General features: G+C 50.5%; 6 protein-coding genes across 6 annotated transcripts; 2 read left to right on the forward strand and 4 right to left on the reverse strand.

The window, feature by feature from the left end:
- Nucleotides 1-2,644: 2,644 nt before the first annotated feature.
- Aspvir_005857 (putative C2H2 finger domain protein) lies at nucleotides 2,645-4,514 on the forward strand (the record flags this gene model as incomplete). Its single annotated transcript, XM_043269067.1, has 3 exons — nucleotides 2,645-3,495; nucleotides 3,549-3,824; nucleotides 3,881-4,514. The coding sequence occupies 3 exons, from the start codon at nucleotides 2,645-2,647 to the stop codon at nucleotides 4,512-4,514; spliced, it is 1,761 nt and encodes a 586-aa protein (XP_043125002.1).
- A 912-nt stretch (nucleotides 4,515-5,426) lies between these two features.
- Nucleotides 5,427-6,828, reverse strand: Aspvir_005858 (putative RNA polymerase II Elongator complex associated protein Kti12; the record flags this gene model as incomplete). The annotated part of the gene is made up of 3 exons (XM_043269068.1): nucleotides 5,427-6,353; nucleotides 6,412-6,756; nucleotides 6,823-6,828. The coding sequence occupies 3 exons, from the start codon at nucleotides 6,826-6,828 to the stop codon at nucleotides 5,427-5,429; spliced, it is 1,278 nt and encodes a 425-aa protein (XP_043125003.1).
- A 320-nt stretch (nucleotides 6,829-7,148) lies between these two features.
- On the reverse strand, nucleotides 7,149-8,064 carry efm7 (putative nicotinamide N-methyltransferase Nnt1; the record flags this gene model as incomplete). The annotated part of the gene is made up of 3 exons (XM_043269069.1): nucleotides 7,149-7,214; nucleotides 7,264-7,824; nucleotides 7,912-8,064. The coding sequence occupies 3 exons, from the start codon at nucleotides 8,062-8,064 to the stop codon at nucleotides 7,149-7,151; spliced, it is 780 nt and encodes a 259-aa protein (XP_043125004.1).
- An 840-nt stretch (nucleotides 8,065-8,904) lies between these two features.
- On the forward strand, nucleotides 8,905-9,306 carry Aspvir_005860 (uncharacterized protein; the record flags this gene model as incomplete). The annotated part of the gene is made up of 1 exon (XM_043269070.1): nucleotides 8,905-9,306. One exon carries the CDS (start codon nucleotides 8,905-8,907, stop codon nucleotides 9,304-9,306), a length of 402 nt encoding a protein of 133 aa, XP_043125005.1.
- Nucleotides 9,307-10,401: 1,095 nt separating this feature from the next.
- Aspvir_005861 (uncharacterized protein) lies at nucleotides 10,402-11,022 on the reverse strand (the record flags this gene model as incomplete). Its single annotated transcript, XM_043269071.1, has 1 exon — nucleotides 10,402-11,022. The coding sequence occupies one exon, from the start codon at nucleotides 11,020-11,022 to the stop codon at nucleotides 10,402-10,404; it is 621 nt and encodes a 206-aa protein (XP_043125006.1).
- Nucleotides 11,023-13,298: 2,276 nt separating this feature from the next.
- On the reverse strand, nucleotides 13,299-14,955 carry Aspvir_005862 (caspase family protein; the record flags this gene model as incomplete). Its single annotated transcript, XM_043269072.1, has 9 exons — nucleotides 13,299-13,324; nucleotides 13,372-13,541; nucleotides 13,609-13,829; nucleotides 13,881-13,977; nucleotides 14,024-14,099; nucleotides 14,148-14,192; nucleotides 14,245-14,613; nucleotides 14,675-14,805; nucleotides 14,864-14,955. The coding sequence occupies 9 exons, from the start codon at nucleotides 14,953-14,955 to the stop codon at nucleotides 13,299-13,301; spliced, it is 1,227 nt and encodes a 408-aa protein (XP_043125007.1).
- Between the last annotated feature and the right edge of the window lie 2,337 nt (nucleotides 14,956-17,292).

Below are 17,292 nucleotides of genomic sequence, written 5' to 3' on the forward strand. Positions count from 1 at the left end.
GCTCCCTCCGGCTTCAGTCTCCTCATGCATTGCTGCCCAACCTGGACCGATTACGCTGCAGCCCAAACCAGTAGGAAGTGGATTCTCTAATCTGACGATGCACGGTCTTAGATAAATGCACTCTGGTCACCCTTCCAATATCGTGTATGCGCTCTCTGACAGCGTTTTTGAGGTTTCTTCGCAGGCTGAGCAGCCTCTGCAGCAAATGACTGTACATAGTGAGGCGGCATGAGGGGTGAAGCTGCCAACTACCCCCTGGTTACCTGCAGGCTGCAGTGGAAGATAGTTATCCTAGTTCCCCGATGCGTAGGAGAATTTGACGTGTTGCCGTCTCATCCAAACGATGAGTTTCTGACATTTTGGCGATGTTCACGAGGGAAAGCGGGGCCAAAGGGGCTGCCGATAGTCATGGCTGATCAGCGTGTTCCATCAGCCGCCGTTCACTGGCTGTGGGCTGATCAGGGACGGCATCAGTGACTATTCACAATGCCGTATCCTCTCCCTTGTAGGCTTGTGACCTTGTTGGTTGCTGGGTCTGACTCTCCCTCTCGCATGAGTCGCATCATATGAATTCTATGATCTTTTGCTGTATATGGGGCAGACTGAGGGAAATCTTGGAAGGCTCCCGCTCTCACCCTGCACGAGATGAACGGCGGGAGACGCTCTCATCCAATCGAAACCGTAGTGGGTCATGTTGTTCGAGAAGGAATCGACGGATGATGCAAGTCCACAGCCCTGAGAATGGCACATGGCCAATAGAAACAGCCATCGCAAATGGAGCAGGCCTTTTAAACTTCCGCTTCACCGCTACATATTGAATTTCCGAATTTCCCAGTAATAATAACGCCAAAATTACTCCGAAATAGCGACGATTGAAAGAGAAAGAAATATGATACATCCACTTTTGGAGACGCGAGTGTCTCTGCCACGTCAAAAACTGTAATGATTGACAGTCGAAAGGGGGAACTATTGGCAGATGGCACCATCGTCGTCACCACTTGGCGCTGCGCCAGCTGCATCCGAAATCACCACCCTCTCTTGCAGGATCGAATCATCGGCCTCGATAGTGCCAGTGAGGCAGTTGGCTGCTGCAGGATCCCAGGCCGGCCTCACGCTTGGACGGTCTTTTCGTTGCTTTTGCCCACTTTGCTTGCCCCTCTCCTGATCGCGCCTCCTGTGTCCTGAACGGGACGAGGTCTAAAAAGGCCGTTGATCCCCCCTCAAGCCGAATCTTCTTGATCTTCTCTTTTCTGATCTCATCATCCTCATCTCCAGCTTCAGACTTGGCAGCCAACTTCCTTTTTGATACCCCAGGCTTTCAAGAAACTGAATCTCTCTTCTCTGATTCGCTGTCAAATCGACTCTTAAATCAGCTACCTAGTTCATACAATACTGCCAATCTCGCTTTGAAGGCTTAATTGTTCTCGTTTCCGTTCTTCTCTCCGATACTGCGCAAGCTTCAAAACCCTGGATCGTGGAAAGAAGAAAACCATTACCCTGGCTTCAAACAACCCAGACTGCCTTTTGGAATACATACCACCGCCCGGATAGGATCTGCTTTCACTGTTGTTTCTGTTTTTATCCATACTCCCAGGCTTTAGTCTGAACAAATCATCGACAGATAACAGGTAGACCCCTCGATTGTTTCCTTGTCGTTCCCTTTTCTTTATTTCCTTTTCTTTTTCTTCCCTTTGATCTGGCCACTGCGACAAATCTGGACCGCTTTCACAACTATATGCCTCGCCGACTTGGGCTCCCTGGACTCCCGGACTTCAGTTTCCCTGCTGGATTTCACTGTCACATGACAGTCTCTTGAATAATGACTCCACTGGACTACAAACGTCTACAGCAGCCGCTGTCAGACTGGACACTCAAGTGTTGCTTAATGTTGCACACTTGCACATCACTTTTCCATGGACTTCATCGTTTTTCTTTGCCCCGCTATGGACTTTCTCTCTTCAATCCTGGAGCGAGACTTGGATTTTAAGCTTACTTCGGAGCCTTCATCTTTGCCTTGGAGAACTTCACTGGACTTTGCCTTACCTGCCTGGGATAACTTGAAATAATGCTTCAATGAACTCCGTTCTTCGCTGGACCTCTGGATATCTGAATAGTGCCGAAGGAATCCCATACTCTTGAGAGTCGACCTTCATGGGACCATCAATTCACCTGAATGCTGGATTTACCTGCTCTCAATTCATTGTAGTCTCAACCAAGACCTCCTCTGGATAACAACGCCGACATGAACAGGCCTCACGCGGGATAGATCCGACGACGTGTAGCATTAGCTAAACGTTGTTCCCTTGACTTTGCATCTGTCGACCTTTTCACTCTTCTCAGTGACCATGATCATCACGCCGGAACAACGACTTACGTCTAAGTGGACTTGCCGTCGAACCTTACCAGGTGCCCTTGTTCTGACGATCTTTCTACGGCCGACTTCCCAGCAACGTCTGCAAAAGAGCTAAACTGGCGCTTCAGGACATCGACTGGATCTCTTGGATGGACTCTCGATTTCTATTTTCTATGCAATGTGTTATACTATAACGTTCGTGAATGAAGGTGGATTACTGACTTCAGTTGTCTTTCAGTCTAGTGCTTGTCTTTGATTGCTTTCCAGTCATAGCTGGACCTATAAAACACAATGTCTTGCATTGTCAAGAATGACCCCGAGCGGGTTTCTCTGTCCCAGTCAGCTTTGCAAAATATGGACCAGATCTCTCAGACCAGGCAGACCCAAGGAATCTCAAATACGGCCCCCAGAATGATCCAGGATGATGAAATCTCAAGCCAGGATAACTTCTCATTGTGCTCCAGTACACATCATGGCCATGGAACCCCTCACGACCTGAAATGGGCTTTACATGATGCCGATGCATTTGACCAGAGTGTTATCTCATCGAGCAAACCAGAAACTCCTGAGGTGCAACTGCTTTCTTTCTCTTTGTCTCAGCAGCTTTTGCCCACCACCGTGGGACCAAGCGATGTTATCTACCAGTCAGGATCCGATTTCCAGGATATTGGGGACCATAATGACCTGGATTTCTCGCACGCACATGACTTCAGTCATTATTCTTCCCTTGTGGATTTTGCCGCATATGATAATGATACCTGTGGCCAGAATGGGACCCAGCCCTGCACTCCTGATGATGGTCTTTCCGTTGGACACAGTTCTCATGCTGAAGATTGCCACATGGTCACCACCGATGAATGGAACTCCATTCTAGCAGACACCAGAAACTTCCACCCTTCTTCCCTGGATCACCTCCCAAGCAACCTTTTCCAGCCAATGCCTGTTTCTCCCCCTTTGACCGAAGCAAGCAACGACGTTTCCGTGACCACCTCCTGCTCCCACTCAGGATACCCAACTTTTATGACCCACGAAGAAGCCATGTTGAAGGATGTCACTGCCACGCCACTTGGGACTCAGGGAATCAACTTGGGAGATCCTCTCTTCCCTCTCACGCCGCCTCTTAGCGAGCAGGATCCAAACAGGTGAGCACTTCTGCATGATGTTTGATCTAAGGAAAATATTGATTCGTTTGTAGAACCATCAGGCCCACCAAGAATGCTCGCAGACCTGCCTTGCAGACATCCTCTCCATCATCCCAGGCCCAGGTTAAGCAGGAACAGGAATTCTTCCCACCTCTCCCTGCCAGGGAACCCTCTCGGCAGAGGTCCAAGGAGAACACAGATTTGCGTAATCCTCGCGACCACCCATATTATTCCTACCCCACCCACAGTGATGGAAAATATTACTGCCCCTTCGCCAATGGAGAGAAACCTTGCAATCACCCCCCGACTACGCAGAAATGCGCTTACCAGTGAGTGTGAACCGGCTATTCTGTTCTAGTGTTCAAATCGCTGATAAATCAAACAGCAAATACCTTGATTCCCACCTGAAGCCCTACCGTTGCAAGGTCCCTGCCTGCATGGAGGCTCAGCTGCAGTTCTCATCCAATGCCTGTCTGTTCCGCCACGAGCGCGAGGCCCATGGATTCCACGGTCACGGTGATAACCCTCACCTTTGCCTGTTCGAAGGATGCGACAGATCTGTGCCTGGATATGGATTCCCCCGTAGATGGAACCTCTTTGACCACATGCGTCGTGTTCACGACTACGCCTCTTCCGAGAGACCTAGCTCTCCGGAACACTCTCCCTCTGGCGTTTCCGCTCCTAAAAAGAAGGAGGCAAGCGGACGCAAGCGGAGAGTCACTGGTACATCTGGTGCGCAGACAATGAAGCGGACGAGATCCACGCACTCTCAGACCAGCACCTTGAAGGCTCTCCAGCAGACCGCAAACCACCACAGCCAGAGGCTCCAGAATGCCGAGAGGAACTACTACAACTGCCGCGCGCGCTTGCTCGAGGAACTCAGCACTATCACCCCTCAGGATTCCCCCATGCATGACAAGGTCAATGCCAGCCTTCAGGAATTGATCACTCTGGGACTGAACTACCGCCACATCGAAGCCAGCCAGACTTCTTCCCTTTCCAACGGACATCCCGCATGAATGCACTCCCCGATCTGAGTTCCTTCTTTCTTGACTTCTTTCCCTCTGAGGACTCCTTGTCGGAGATCCATGGTCTATCTTGACCTCTCATTGCCCGGGAGGCAGGTTCCATGCATGGAAAAACCACAGACACACCCCGGAAAGCTTTCCATTCTGGCCACTGGATTTGCTGTTTGTGTCCCAAGGATTTTTTTCCACGCTCAAGGGTTTTCGCAGTGCTCGCCATACCTCCATCGGTGTCGGAGCGTCTTGCTTTGAGAGCTCTTTTGAACAGACTACTGGACCCATATCGCGCCAGTTACGACCGCAGTGTCAAATGTGCTTGACGCGCGGCTGTCTCGCCACAGGCCCAACGGCCAGCTTCCTCGGAAGCCAGAGCCGAAGATGACCCAGGTCATGGGGGAAGAGACGCTCCTCGCTTCCTTATTTCCTTCCTAATTTCCTTACAGGAGTACTTGTATACTCTTTTTTTGTATAACAACTTCATGTATTCGTGGTGATGGGAAGGGCTCTCTGCTGCCCAGCGCTTTCGATGGCTGGTCTTGACAAAATAAAAAGACGGGCAGGCTTTTGTGTATGGAAACGTTGCTTTTTTTCGGTTACTTAGACTTTTTTTGTTTATAGTTTTGTTTTGAGTTTGATGTTTGCTTTGATTTCGTGTGGATAAACTCTTGAATCAAAAGTCATTATAGCAAATCTCTTGTTGATATTATCCTCTTCATTTGATTAGAAGTAAGCGTTCAGTTCGGAATGACAATAATTTGCTGTCTATCTCTATATCCAGATCATCACTCGTCACAAAATCATCCAAAACAACTTTTCGATGGGTCAAAGCCAACAAGCTATGCAATGCGATGAACTGCCCAGAACAAATCAAGCCGCGCAGAAACTCTGAAGAGAAAACGTTTCAATTCAAACTCCGCTCTCCCCCGCAAATTCCGCATTCAGGAATCTCACAAACGCATCGCCCACCTGGTCAGGCGCCAGCCCGCCCTTGACCGCCGACGCATGGCCCCCAACATACGCCCGATTCAGTCCGATCCACTGCCTCCGCAGACGCTGCAGACGCGGTAGAGCAAGGATACCGCCCGCACCGGCAAGCTCGTCCGTCGTGCCTGACGTTGCCACGTGCGCCGGGATGAAGATGGGCGCCGACGCCTCTGGGATGGGGATTGCGATGCCGCGGGTGTCAGGACTCTGGGCTAGCGCTGCCTCTGCCGAGGGGTTGGAAAGTGTGTAGGAGCGGATTGCGGAGACAATGGCGGAGGTGCATTTCTCCATAGCGTAGAGGGCGGAGGAGTCCGTTGCGGTCGGTTGGACAGTGGCCTGGTGGGGTTTTATCTTTGGGCGTTGGAGCGCAGCGGTGCGCGGGGTGCGTGCTGTGGCGGAGGTGTTGATGCTGGCTGTGTCGGAGAGGAGGGCGCTGGACGTAAGGGCATTTGTGAGCGTTGTGACAGGGGTTTCGGCGTCGGTGGAGGTGGATGGGTGCGGGATGCCGGTTAGGGCGGTCCAGATCTCGGCGATGGGGGGCTCAGCGTCGCTCCAGGGGACGGTGAAGAGGGGTTTGTCCCAGCGGCTGTGGGTGCTGGGTTCTTCGTAGCGGAAGATGAGGTTCTTGAGGAGGTCGGGGGGGTATGGTTCTTCGGTGTCTTCGACGGTGGGAGAGGGGCCGTTGGGTTGCGTGGTGCGTTGCGCTTCGACTTGCGGGTCTGCTTCTGTTGTCGATGCGTCCTTTGGCTCGTTGTCCTGCGATTCAGACGTCTCCTGTTGCGCGTCCCGACGACGTATCCTGGCTTCGTTGTTCGCGATGCATTGATCGACAGGGGTCCCGACGTGTACCTTCAGCATTCCACATCAGCTTCCGCCCAAAAAGACTAGAGCTAAATTGTAAACTTACGACACAAGAGGTCGTCCCCAACGCCTTCGCCTCACACCAAAGCTGATATCTATAGCCCTTGATGTAATTCATCCCATCAAGAATCACGAAACTATCTCGGCCCAAGGCGCGCTTTGCGCGCGCATATGCGACCCCGCGCGCCTCCTTTTCCGTCCTCGCATGGTCGTATACGGTCCTTGGATGCGAGGGATCATGTGTCGGGACGATGTGTATCTTGTATCGGGGTCTCGAGGCGGGGATAGCGCCGGATTTGAAGAGTTCATCTTGCGTCGCCTCGAGAAGCGAGGCGAGCTGTCGGGCGCGGTACGAGAGACCGGAGCAGGGATAGCCTGAGAGGACGATGAGCTGGACATTCCTTTAGTATTAGCTCCATTTGATAAGGATATTGGAAACTAGAGCAGTAAGACTTACCGGCATTATATCAACAGTCGATGATGATGTGACGCTGTGTTTGGCGGAGACTTTTTCTTCGGGGGGCTACTGCGGGCGGCATGTGACTTGGGAATTTGATGTCTCGACTATGGCTGGTCGCATCGATGGAGGTAGACCTGAACAACTTCTACAAAGAAAATGTGGATAAGATTACTTGAGAGCACACGAGCATTCTGGACTCTATTGATCAGTTTAAATGCGAATAAGATTGCTTCCATGCCACTAGGACAATCATTCTACGGGTTTGGGTTCGTCAAGGTCATTAATCGCCAACGTATATACACTTTTAGTCTTCACACCCACTGTCAATTCAGTTGATCGGGAGCCCATCGAATCTCATATCCAAATACAGTCCTCCGAAGTAATTCGTCCTGCAGCCTTGTCAGCAAATGCGTTATGAGAGAGACGTTCAAAACCTACACCAGGGTCATTCTCAAACAAGACCTTATCCATGACCTTTTCGAAGATCTTGGTGACCTGAAACCCGCTCTGCTCTGCCAATGGAAAGAAAGTCTGAGTCCTGGGAAGCAACCAGGGCTGGTAAGGTGTGAAGACCACCAACGCAACGGAGTCCCTGGATTTCTTCAGGGTCTGCTGCATGACCTTGATCAGATTGGGATGCTCGCGATAACTGTACACCACGTCGGCCATGATCAGAAGATCGAAACTATTCGAGCCCTCGGGAAGATACGCGGCCAACGGTTCAACCGGATCACCCCATTTGTATCCATCAACGTAAAGGGACGACGAGCTCGGAATGATAGGCGCTGAGAGCGAGGCATTGTATCGCATGTTCTCGACCAGGTCCGGATCAGGGTAATCGGTCATGACGACGGTACGAGCTCCTTTGACTGCGCTAACGATGCTCGGGACACCTGCCGCAGCTCCAATCTCCAAGACATCTTTCCCCTCGACAAGGGCACTAGCTTTCTCTTCTATGTAAGTGGCGCTCGTCCGGCCGGCGTTCCACAGCAGATCACCCTCCAAAGACGGTCAGTCGGCGAAAGCAGAGAATTGAGATACCAACAATTGCAAGGGAGAGTATTGGGAGGTTCAGCGTATTCGTACGTAGAGAGGATGGCTGCCGACAAGGCGCACGCGCACCGTCTGGCCGGTGAGCATCTGGTGCTCTGCGAAGGTGGGCTCTTTCTCAGGAGGGTAGAACCCTTCGGGATCCTTGAAGGTGTCCCCGAATCCGACGAAATCTTCTTCATTTGCCATTGTACAATGAAGTTTCAACGGATGGATAAAAGAAGTAATTGCAAGAGGACATCACATGGCGCAGTCCAATCGCAACAATTTCGCTATCAGTGATAAATTCTCTATCGGGGATGGTGGGGTAATTTCCCTAATTGGACTGGTGCATGCCTCACATGAGATCACGTGAGAATAATATCCACAAAGCTGCCGAGGCTTCACCCGCATACAATACCATACACAAATTTCGCAGGGGTACCTGCATGCGACGCTGGAAACCCCGCGTAGGGATACGCGGAGATACGTACCGGATATAGATCGGGTAATTTTCGCCTTTTCTCTTTTCTGGAAGGAAATCATCCTCCTCATCGACGCGGATGATCATTAAATGGGCGACAATAGTCGCTGTGGATCCTGTGCATAGTTAAATTTTCTTGATCAAGTGCGTCTACCAAGTCAGCGACTCTGTTAGAGTTCATAAACCCTCTCTCTCTTCTCTTAGTCTTGGCTGGCATCTCTGGGCCACTTTCATACCAGCGTCATCACCGGTTCATATACTTTTTCCTCCAGTTCCCTAGCGGACGTCATTCCGCGGTATATTTGGGTAAACCCCCACGCGCTGCGACATTGATCGGCCGATGATTATTTTCTTCCTCGCTTCTTTCACATCACTTCCACCATCACCTCCACCTTCACGCCATTTACCAGCGCTAACCAATACACCACTGCCGCACTAGCCAGTCTACCGCAATCAGCCCATATCGTCAAGTCCAACGCTGCACCCCGCTCCTCCGACCTTATCCATCCTTCGCCAGCGATACTTTGACGACTTGATCCTCAAGTCATCTCATTCTGACCGCCGTCATGGACAACTCTGCCCGCACTTTGCACTCCATAACCCACAGCAACATCCAAGGCTCCAACTCCATACCATCCTCGTCAGTCACACTAGGCTATATACCCTCAGCGATGACAGCCCAACCGCAGAACATCCTACCTTCAAGTACAAACCAGATGCAGTTCGGAGCGAGCGGGCAACAACAGCAGCAGCAACAACAAAAACCCAACCAGACCACTTCTTCCGCCGAGTCTGCGAACACGGTGCCCCCGCCCCCGGCAACTGACATCTACCCTCACCAGGTCACCGGCTCGGGGGGTCCGTTAGCAACAGCCCCTTTCCTACGAGACTTTAGTCTCGTCGCGGAAGCAGCGAAACGGGCCCAGATGTCTGTCGTGCTGCGGGATCTGGAGAGCGTCACCTTATAGTGGGGTCGGAGCGGACATCGCTTTCGTTTCGCAGCTATGGATGCAGTGCATTAGGCAGATGGTGGTCTAGGACATCGGGCGTGCAGCACAGGGAGTTCAAAGTTGGGCTGGTATTTATTGGACTTTACACTTTACATTTTACATCAGGACGGCGGTTGGGTTGGGTTGGGTTGGGTTGGCGTTAAGACTTACACAGTACACGATATACCATTCACTTTGATACTACTTTAATACAGAGTCTCATTCTTTTTAAGAACCAAAGGTCCTTCCATCTCAACTTCTGCTCCGAGCCAGCGACCGATCCGGGGAGGATCAGTTGGAGTACCCCGTACTTCCTAAAGAAACCGAGGCCTTCGGCTAAATTCACGGCTGAATGCCAATGTAACCCAGCAGGCTATTGCCCTTAATGATACCTTAACATGATAATAATTACAGCATAGAAACGCGGTTTTTCCACCAACGAAAGAAAAGAAAATCCACGCGGCGAACCAATCTGCTACGGCGCCCTCCATACCAGAGAAAAATCGATAAAAGAAGCCGGGGGGAGCGATTGGTGAGATTTCGTTCTCTAGCATACTTGAGGCTTGACTAGAGCAGCCGAGCAGCGCTTATCCTATTGATAAATCGCTACAGAGTACAGAGTACCTTAGATAGTGTGAGCTGATAACGCTGCCTTTTGTTTGGTGATTGGTGCGGTTATTGAGTGGCTGAATTATCACATGCATTAAGCAATTGATTTTGGAGGGGAAACCAAGGTGATTGATTGAGCTTGAGGACTTAGCTATAGGTATAACTATACCCTTACTACTAAGCTATGTACATATATTTGATTTTGATGACAGAAGGAAAGAGATGCAGCGCCAAAGACAGTCTATTAGTGTTGAATACCAGCACCAACACCAGCACCAAACGCCAAGCTAATGCGATAACGATGAATATATGCGTCGACTGAAGAAAGACTTTTACCGAAGACTGAAAGGAATGTTGCGAGATTGCAGGCTAGAATGGCGTCGCGGTTGAGGATACGGTCGCATCGAACGAAATATTGGGACCGGGACAAGTCGGATGGAATGGCCTGGAAGCCGTGGCCGGGTGCTACATATCTGTCGACGACCCAATCAAGTTCGGCTGCGAAATACTCTCGAGCTGCGCGGGCGAAGCCCTCTTCCTCCTCAACCCAAATCGAAAAGTCGACAGTCGGCGACTCAGCCCTCTCGTGGGCGGGGTCCAGTTATTGAAAGAGAGGATGGAGAGGGGTCTCGAGCGCGGCGGGCCAGACGCCGTGATGGGACGCTCATCGTGATGGAGTGCTGCGTCTGCGCCTGCCCCTGACGGGCCCGCGGCCGCATCGAACATCAGCATCGACTGGCGTCGGCTCCGGATCTTGTCGGCCATGTTGTTTGGGTCCAGTTGCAGAGAGAAGTCCTCCTTGATGTCGTCGAGGACGTACGAGAAGCGGCGGAGGAGGCGCGGTTTCTCGTAGATGGAGGGCTCGCGCTGTTCGAGGCCGTACAGCTGCAGCGGGGTGGAGTCGGGCGAGTCTGCTCGCAACGGGGTGGAATAGTAGCGGTGAACTTTGGGGATATCTCTTCGCGTTCGGCGACATTGGGGGACGGGGAATGAGAAGACGGGGTTGTTGATGTTGCGGCTGGAGAGGGAGACGGGGCTGTCGGGGTCCGATTCCCGCGAAGAATCTGTTGCGGAGGATGTTGACATTTTGCTCTATGAGATATGGCCGTGTTGATGATGCGATGAAGATGCTTATTATTGATGCCCTTGAGAGTAGGACGGAAGATTGTGGATGGAGAGGACTACTCAAGAGACACCGCAGTCTTTCCTTGCCAGTTGCACCTTTCAGTTGTCAGTTGCCCGGGATCTGCCGCGGCGGGAAGGACGTGGATGAACGAGCAATAATAACTGGCCATCGGCCTCAGAGAGAAGAGAAGCTAAGTGGAAAGAGTGGAACTATGGAGTCACCAGTCTTTACGATCCGCCTACGTCCGAAGTCGTACATGTTTGGTTTCATGAGTCTGCTCCAGCAGCATTGCTCGAGTTTGCGCAGTCGCACGACAGAGTACTGTACTCCAGCCATCCCTTCCTGCCTCCAGGCTTCTTTCCAATTCTTTTCTTCCCCTCACAGCGTACGTAGACTCGAAACAGCGTATACACTTCGCATACTGGGCAAACACTCCGAAGTAAAAGACCTGAGCCCCCCACCGAGCCGATTCCCGATAACAAACCCGATTGGAGTGCCTGCTCGGGGACGTTCACGCGCCAGATGACGCGGCTGCCGCAAATATCTCAAGCAGCGATTGGACTTGCATCAGCGAACCGAAAGATCGGAATCTTTCATGTCGTGATCTTTGATTCTCAAATCTCACCCCATGTCTTAGGTACATGTACGTATGTGCACTCCTGCATCCATGGTCCGCAGCCATGGCTACGGGCAGTTCCACAGGTGCTCCGTACCGGTGTGGACTCTTTTGTCCACATCACGCAATCAAGGGATGGAATAATAACATGATTAAAGTGCTGCTCCGCCACAATATCCATGCGAAACAAGTACATACTGAATGGAGTACAGATCATGAAGACTTGCCATACGTGAGCAGAATACTCGGTTGGCAACTCTGCATATGCATCAATGCCAAGACCGACCATAAAATTAGAGCTCAGCCACCTTGCAGGTGAAACATGGTGTCAGCCACTCCGCTATTGCTGCTCAGCCCACAACAATTGGTTTTCTGCCAGTATTGATTCAATCTGCAATGAATATCCCCGGGAGGTTGGATCATACATCTGGATGGGCACTGTGCAAAAATATTATGGCTGTGGTGGATTGATGCATTCATACTGACAATGTCAATTAAGCAACTGGCCAGCGACTCGAAGCCACCTTCAACTCCTGTTTTGGCCTAGTACAGTTGAGCTTCCAGCCTTCATATCACTAACCAGTGGGACTTTGTCAAATTGACCCCCTTATGTCAAACGCGCCCCGAACACCCTATTAAACCATAAAAATAGGGCGGCGCTATAAAAATATATATTAAAACTACAGATTTGACAGTGTCACAGCATGTCTCAAATATAATAGAGTTTATTGGTAAAACCTGACATAAAATGACAAATTAGATATACTAGTAATCTGAATTATTCTTAATTTCTTCTAGTACGTAGGTTCTACTTCTAGTGCTTTACTGCGCATGAAGGGGTCCCTTATATATGCCTAGATAGCCTGCACCTGGGGAGCCTGTGTCTGGATAGCCTGCACCTGGATAGCCTGTGCCTGGGGGAGCCTGCGTCTGGATAGCCTGCGTCTGGATAGCCTGCGCCTAGGGAGCCTAAGGGTGCTATAGGCAAGTTTCTTATAGGCTTTTAGTTAAATCACTCCTCATTTCATCCTTGCAACATTAGCTATTAATTATACTATATAAATTAATACTTACTAGTTATTTTGAATGTAGTTAGGTTGAAAATTGGATGAGCTTTGGTTGAAGAGAAAGAAAATATTTTGCTATGGTGGGCAGTGTTTGACAAAGGGGGTCAATTTGACAAAGTAGGTAAATGACTCTACTGTGCTCCTGAGCATCCCAGACTCAATGGTTTCGCGCTCCTTCGTTAGGTACGAGATTTGTAAAGTCCAAAATCTACTCGAGGCCTCGCAGGGAAGGGGTCAGAGAGACATGGGAGATGATCATTCTTTACTTCGGACAGGGGCAGCTAGTGACTTTCATCTGCACTTGAAGAAAGGCATTCTAGGAATCCGAGTCCAATCGGACCATTTATTATATCTTTGTCACTTCGTTATGCTCCATATGCTGCGTATCTAAACAAGCTGTCGCCATGCACCCTGATCGTAGTGGAAGCCCTGGTTGAGATTCAACAGCCGGTCTGAACGCTGGACACACACATAAAAGTCGACCGGACCTCTGCTATCAAAAGTCACGGACATATCATCCATCAATCATAATTCGTATAATACCGAGTATCGATCACATCACGAAAAGCAGATTCACATCTGTTGCTATGTTAGCTCGCAAATTGATGTTGTACAAGTTGACCCACCCAGTGGATGGCTACAGCTCAGCTGCGGCTTCTGTGTGTATTTCCCCTCGAGCTGCGCTCGGATCGAGTTCAGTAGCTGCAGATAGCTCTGATTCGGCCACTGTCTCAAGGACTTGATGAAAGCCCAGCTCAAAGCACCACGGGCTTCTCCGTCCTGGAATGTGTCCGCTCTAGAAAAAGACCGTCAGCTCGGCAAAGACACGACGTCAGTAAATAAAGGACATCAAGAGCACTCACGACGTCTGTGTATCCTTGGAGCCAGAAAACATGACCACATCTGCCGGAGACGTCTTGGTCATTACCGTCCGCTGACGTGCCGAGTCGCCTTTTGCGGCTTTTTTGAAAAACCCAATCGCCGTCATTGCTACTCCGCTCAGATCCCCTTTCCCGTATGAGCTAATGGCGCTGAACAGATCCTGTGCTGCTTCTTTGGCGAGGTTTGGTTCTTTCAAGATGCCCTGCAGGGGTTAGCATGGTGCTCGTTGAGCTTCCAGAGGTCTAAGCCTAACCTGAGTTGAGTAGACGTATGGCAAATCCAGAGCTGTCCCCGAATGACAGGAGTCAAATATCGCCGTCAACCGAACTCCCGGACGCAACGGCCGAACCCTGTCTTGGTGAGTATTCAGCTATTAACTAGAAGAAACAAACTAACATTATGCTGTGCATTTCATCGTCCACAATGTGGCCCCCCACCCGATAGTCGACAGGGTAGATGACATCGTCATAGCCTTGATTCCGTCAGCTTCTCGCCCAAACTTAGACAGCAGTGGACTAACCGTCCTCTTCGTCTCCATCAAGATCAGGAGTTCGCCCGCCATGTCCTAGGTCCCTCAGTTATTGCCTCACAGATCGCAAAAACGCGCAGCCACCCACCCGAGAAATGAAGGAAAAGCGAGTCGTTCGGCTGCGCATCTTTGACTAGCCACTGCATTGCACGTAGTATATTCGCCTTGGTAGGAATGCTCAGGGGATGCTTCTGGTCATCGGTGAGAATGACCATGTCCTCCCGCCGATACCCGTATCGCTCATGGAGGAAAGTCGACATGTTAGTGACGTCGTTGATGCATCCGCGGAGCTGATTCGGCTGTCCGATATAGTTGATTCCGATCAGTAGGGCTCTGCGCCGCCCTGTGCATGCCGAGTACTGGAAGCGGTAGTGTGAAGGTGCTCCGTTGCCGAATTGCTGCGCCTCGAGGGGCGGGCGTGGAGGGAGACTCGGCGCATTCCATGACTGCGAGTGTCCTGCATTGGGTTAGTCGGGCGCATGTTCTCACTCTGGTTTGGCAAGCAGAATGAGACCTACTATGCTGAGGATGCTGGTACGGAGATGGCGAGTGGGGAGGCGGCGTGGGGTAGGGCGATGGGTAACTGCGATGGACAGGAGGAGGAAATGTGTGCGCGGGAGGAGGGCCTTGAGGCGGATACGGCGGATATCTGGAAGTCGTCAATCATGAATGCACCAGTGCATATGGTGTCGCGAAAGGAAACCTACTGGTAAGGCTGGGGAGGAGGCCAATGCTGCTGCGGAGGGGGGTAGCCACCAGACCAACCCGGGGGTGGAGGAGCCGAGTTACGGTGGTACATCAATTGATTAATCTACTGTTGGGCAAACTCGCTGAACCCGACCGCAACCGATACAACGAAGTGGTTGAGGCCAGCAGTCGACTGGCCCGAGACAATTGATTAGTGAACTAGAATAGTCGTGCGGGCGAAGCTGAGGATCTGAATCAACAACAACAAAACAACCCAGAGTGCACCACAAGTCAGATCCTGAAACAGATTCCAAGAGCGAGGAACAGTTGAAGTTTAGATAAGAAACAACTAGCAGCTTGGACAAATCATGATACTTAAACCTGTTCGATTATTGAACAATGACCCAGGCACTAAGGCCGTCAGGGCTGGCTGATAGTGGGGAAAACTGCGCACAGTCAATCGCTGCCATTTGCTCGTAGAGCTCGACAGAGCGGGACATGGCACGAGCCATTACACATAGGGCAGAGAAGCGGTATGCACGTCTAACGTTTTGATCCTTCAAAAGGTGGACTTCAAAAACATCGTTAGTCCCTCTTTCTTATATACTGCATCCGGAATGTCGTGTAGTTGTGTTATCTTCAAGGCCAGTGTTCATCAGTATCATGAACAACCGCTTCACCACTCTTCTCTGCAAAGTTATACTCGAAACATCAGGACCTGAGTGGACCACTGAGAGTCTAAAACTAGCCTAGGACTCTTTTAACTCGGGCGTGACTTGGTCCACTCCGCCATACTTGATACAAACATTGGTGCAGACCGATCATGGACTGAAGTCTGAACAGGACTAGATATCAACTGAGCAATTGATAACTTCAATGCTACCCGGAATCCTTTACTCCTTGCCTACACATTTATATTTTCAACTCACTCATGGTCTCCATTACTCAGACTCTGCTGCTCACGCTGAAAGAATGATCTCCTCGACTAGGGGAAACCGTCTGACCGGCACCATTCATTCCGGGCAATGTTCCGGAAGACTCGGTTCGTTTAGGCATCTATATTTCTCCAGCCCTTGGCTTCTAGACGGTTCTAATAATACGGTGGATCGCGGCAAATGATGATCTGGTTTTACACAGTGAATGCTGATTTGCTGGAATCTGATGTCAGGCTTAACAATGATTCTTGATTTCCCGCAGAGGGGGCATAGGGCTGAAAGAAGGTCGGCAAGGGATCGGGATATCAGATCTTCTCAGATATCTGAACCCAAGTGAAAATGTATCGGGATGATGAAGGTTATCATCTACTGTGGATAACACCTTCCAGAGCTTGAGCATGCATCTGATATTAAAGAAACGATAAATCAGCTTATAGAGGCTGTACCACCCTTTGGCGCTGTATCCAGTTAAGAACTTGTCAGATGGTCCCGGAGGTATTTATGGATGGCGTCTGAAGACTCCCTGGGACTTTGAGGATAAATGGATTTCTTCGATGCGGAGACAGAACTTGCTGCGGACTTGCGGATCCTTGTTGTGCCTTTTTTTATTTTTATTTTTATTTTTATTTTTTTTTTTGCAGTCATTGTTTGGCCTCGATCAAGTCTGCATTTCTCTTTTGTTAAGATGAGTGACTTGAAAGGTATTTGTACATCGTTCCAGACATTGGGCCTCGATGACCTCTTCTGCCAGGAAACCTGGCATGTGATAGTCTCATGATCTGCTTGCGCAGTGAGCCAAACATAGGCCGACTTCTTTTCGATTGCATCAAAGAACAGTTATGTAGGTTGTTCTGTAGCTTGTAATTCCGAGCCAACGAAGGGTCAACGTTCTCATGAGCTGTTTCGGCTTGAGGCTTCCGTGTGAGCTCAAGTTTTGTGAAACTCGGAAGGATTACTTTACTGAATGTCTATTGTCCGGAGATACTCTCCTTTGGTATTCTGTGCTCGTCACAAATGTTGCCAGCTTTCATGCGCAGGACAGACATGCAAGACGTCTTTCCACTGCAACAATATTTGGAAGCTTGACAAGGATCGCCGAAATTATGAGGATGTGGACTATGTCACACTGCCCGTGAAGTCGCATTCCGCCAAGTTGTCAAGTAAGAGGAAACCATAGATTCAACCCATCGTGACCTCGCAGGTGACAGCCAGGGAGGCCGCTATCGGCGACAGGCGGTTGAGCCCCAGGTGGTGCTGTCGCTGGGATGCGTGCATAAGTATTTTAATTATAGACTCTGGTGACAGCGGACACAGTGGCCAATAGTTGACCGGCCGTGCGTTACATCGGGACGATAATCAGAGCATCGAACCCGGGCAACACTATTTGCTGCAAAGTGGCCATCTTATCTCTTAGCGCTGACACCGGACGTACTGCTTACTGCACTGCTGACCAGTAAACTCCGTGGCACCCCCAATGCCACGGCCAGACTTCGAGGAGCTATCAAAGCTGTGCC

Source organism: Aspergillus viridinutans, assembly GCF_018404265.1.
Source record: "Aspergillus viridinutans IFM 47045 DNA, scaffold_3, whole genome shotgun sequence".
Lineage (NCBI taxonomy): Eukaryota > Fungi > Ascomycota > Eurotiomycetes > Eurotiales > Aspergillaceae > Aspergillus > Aspergillus viridinutans.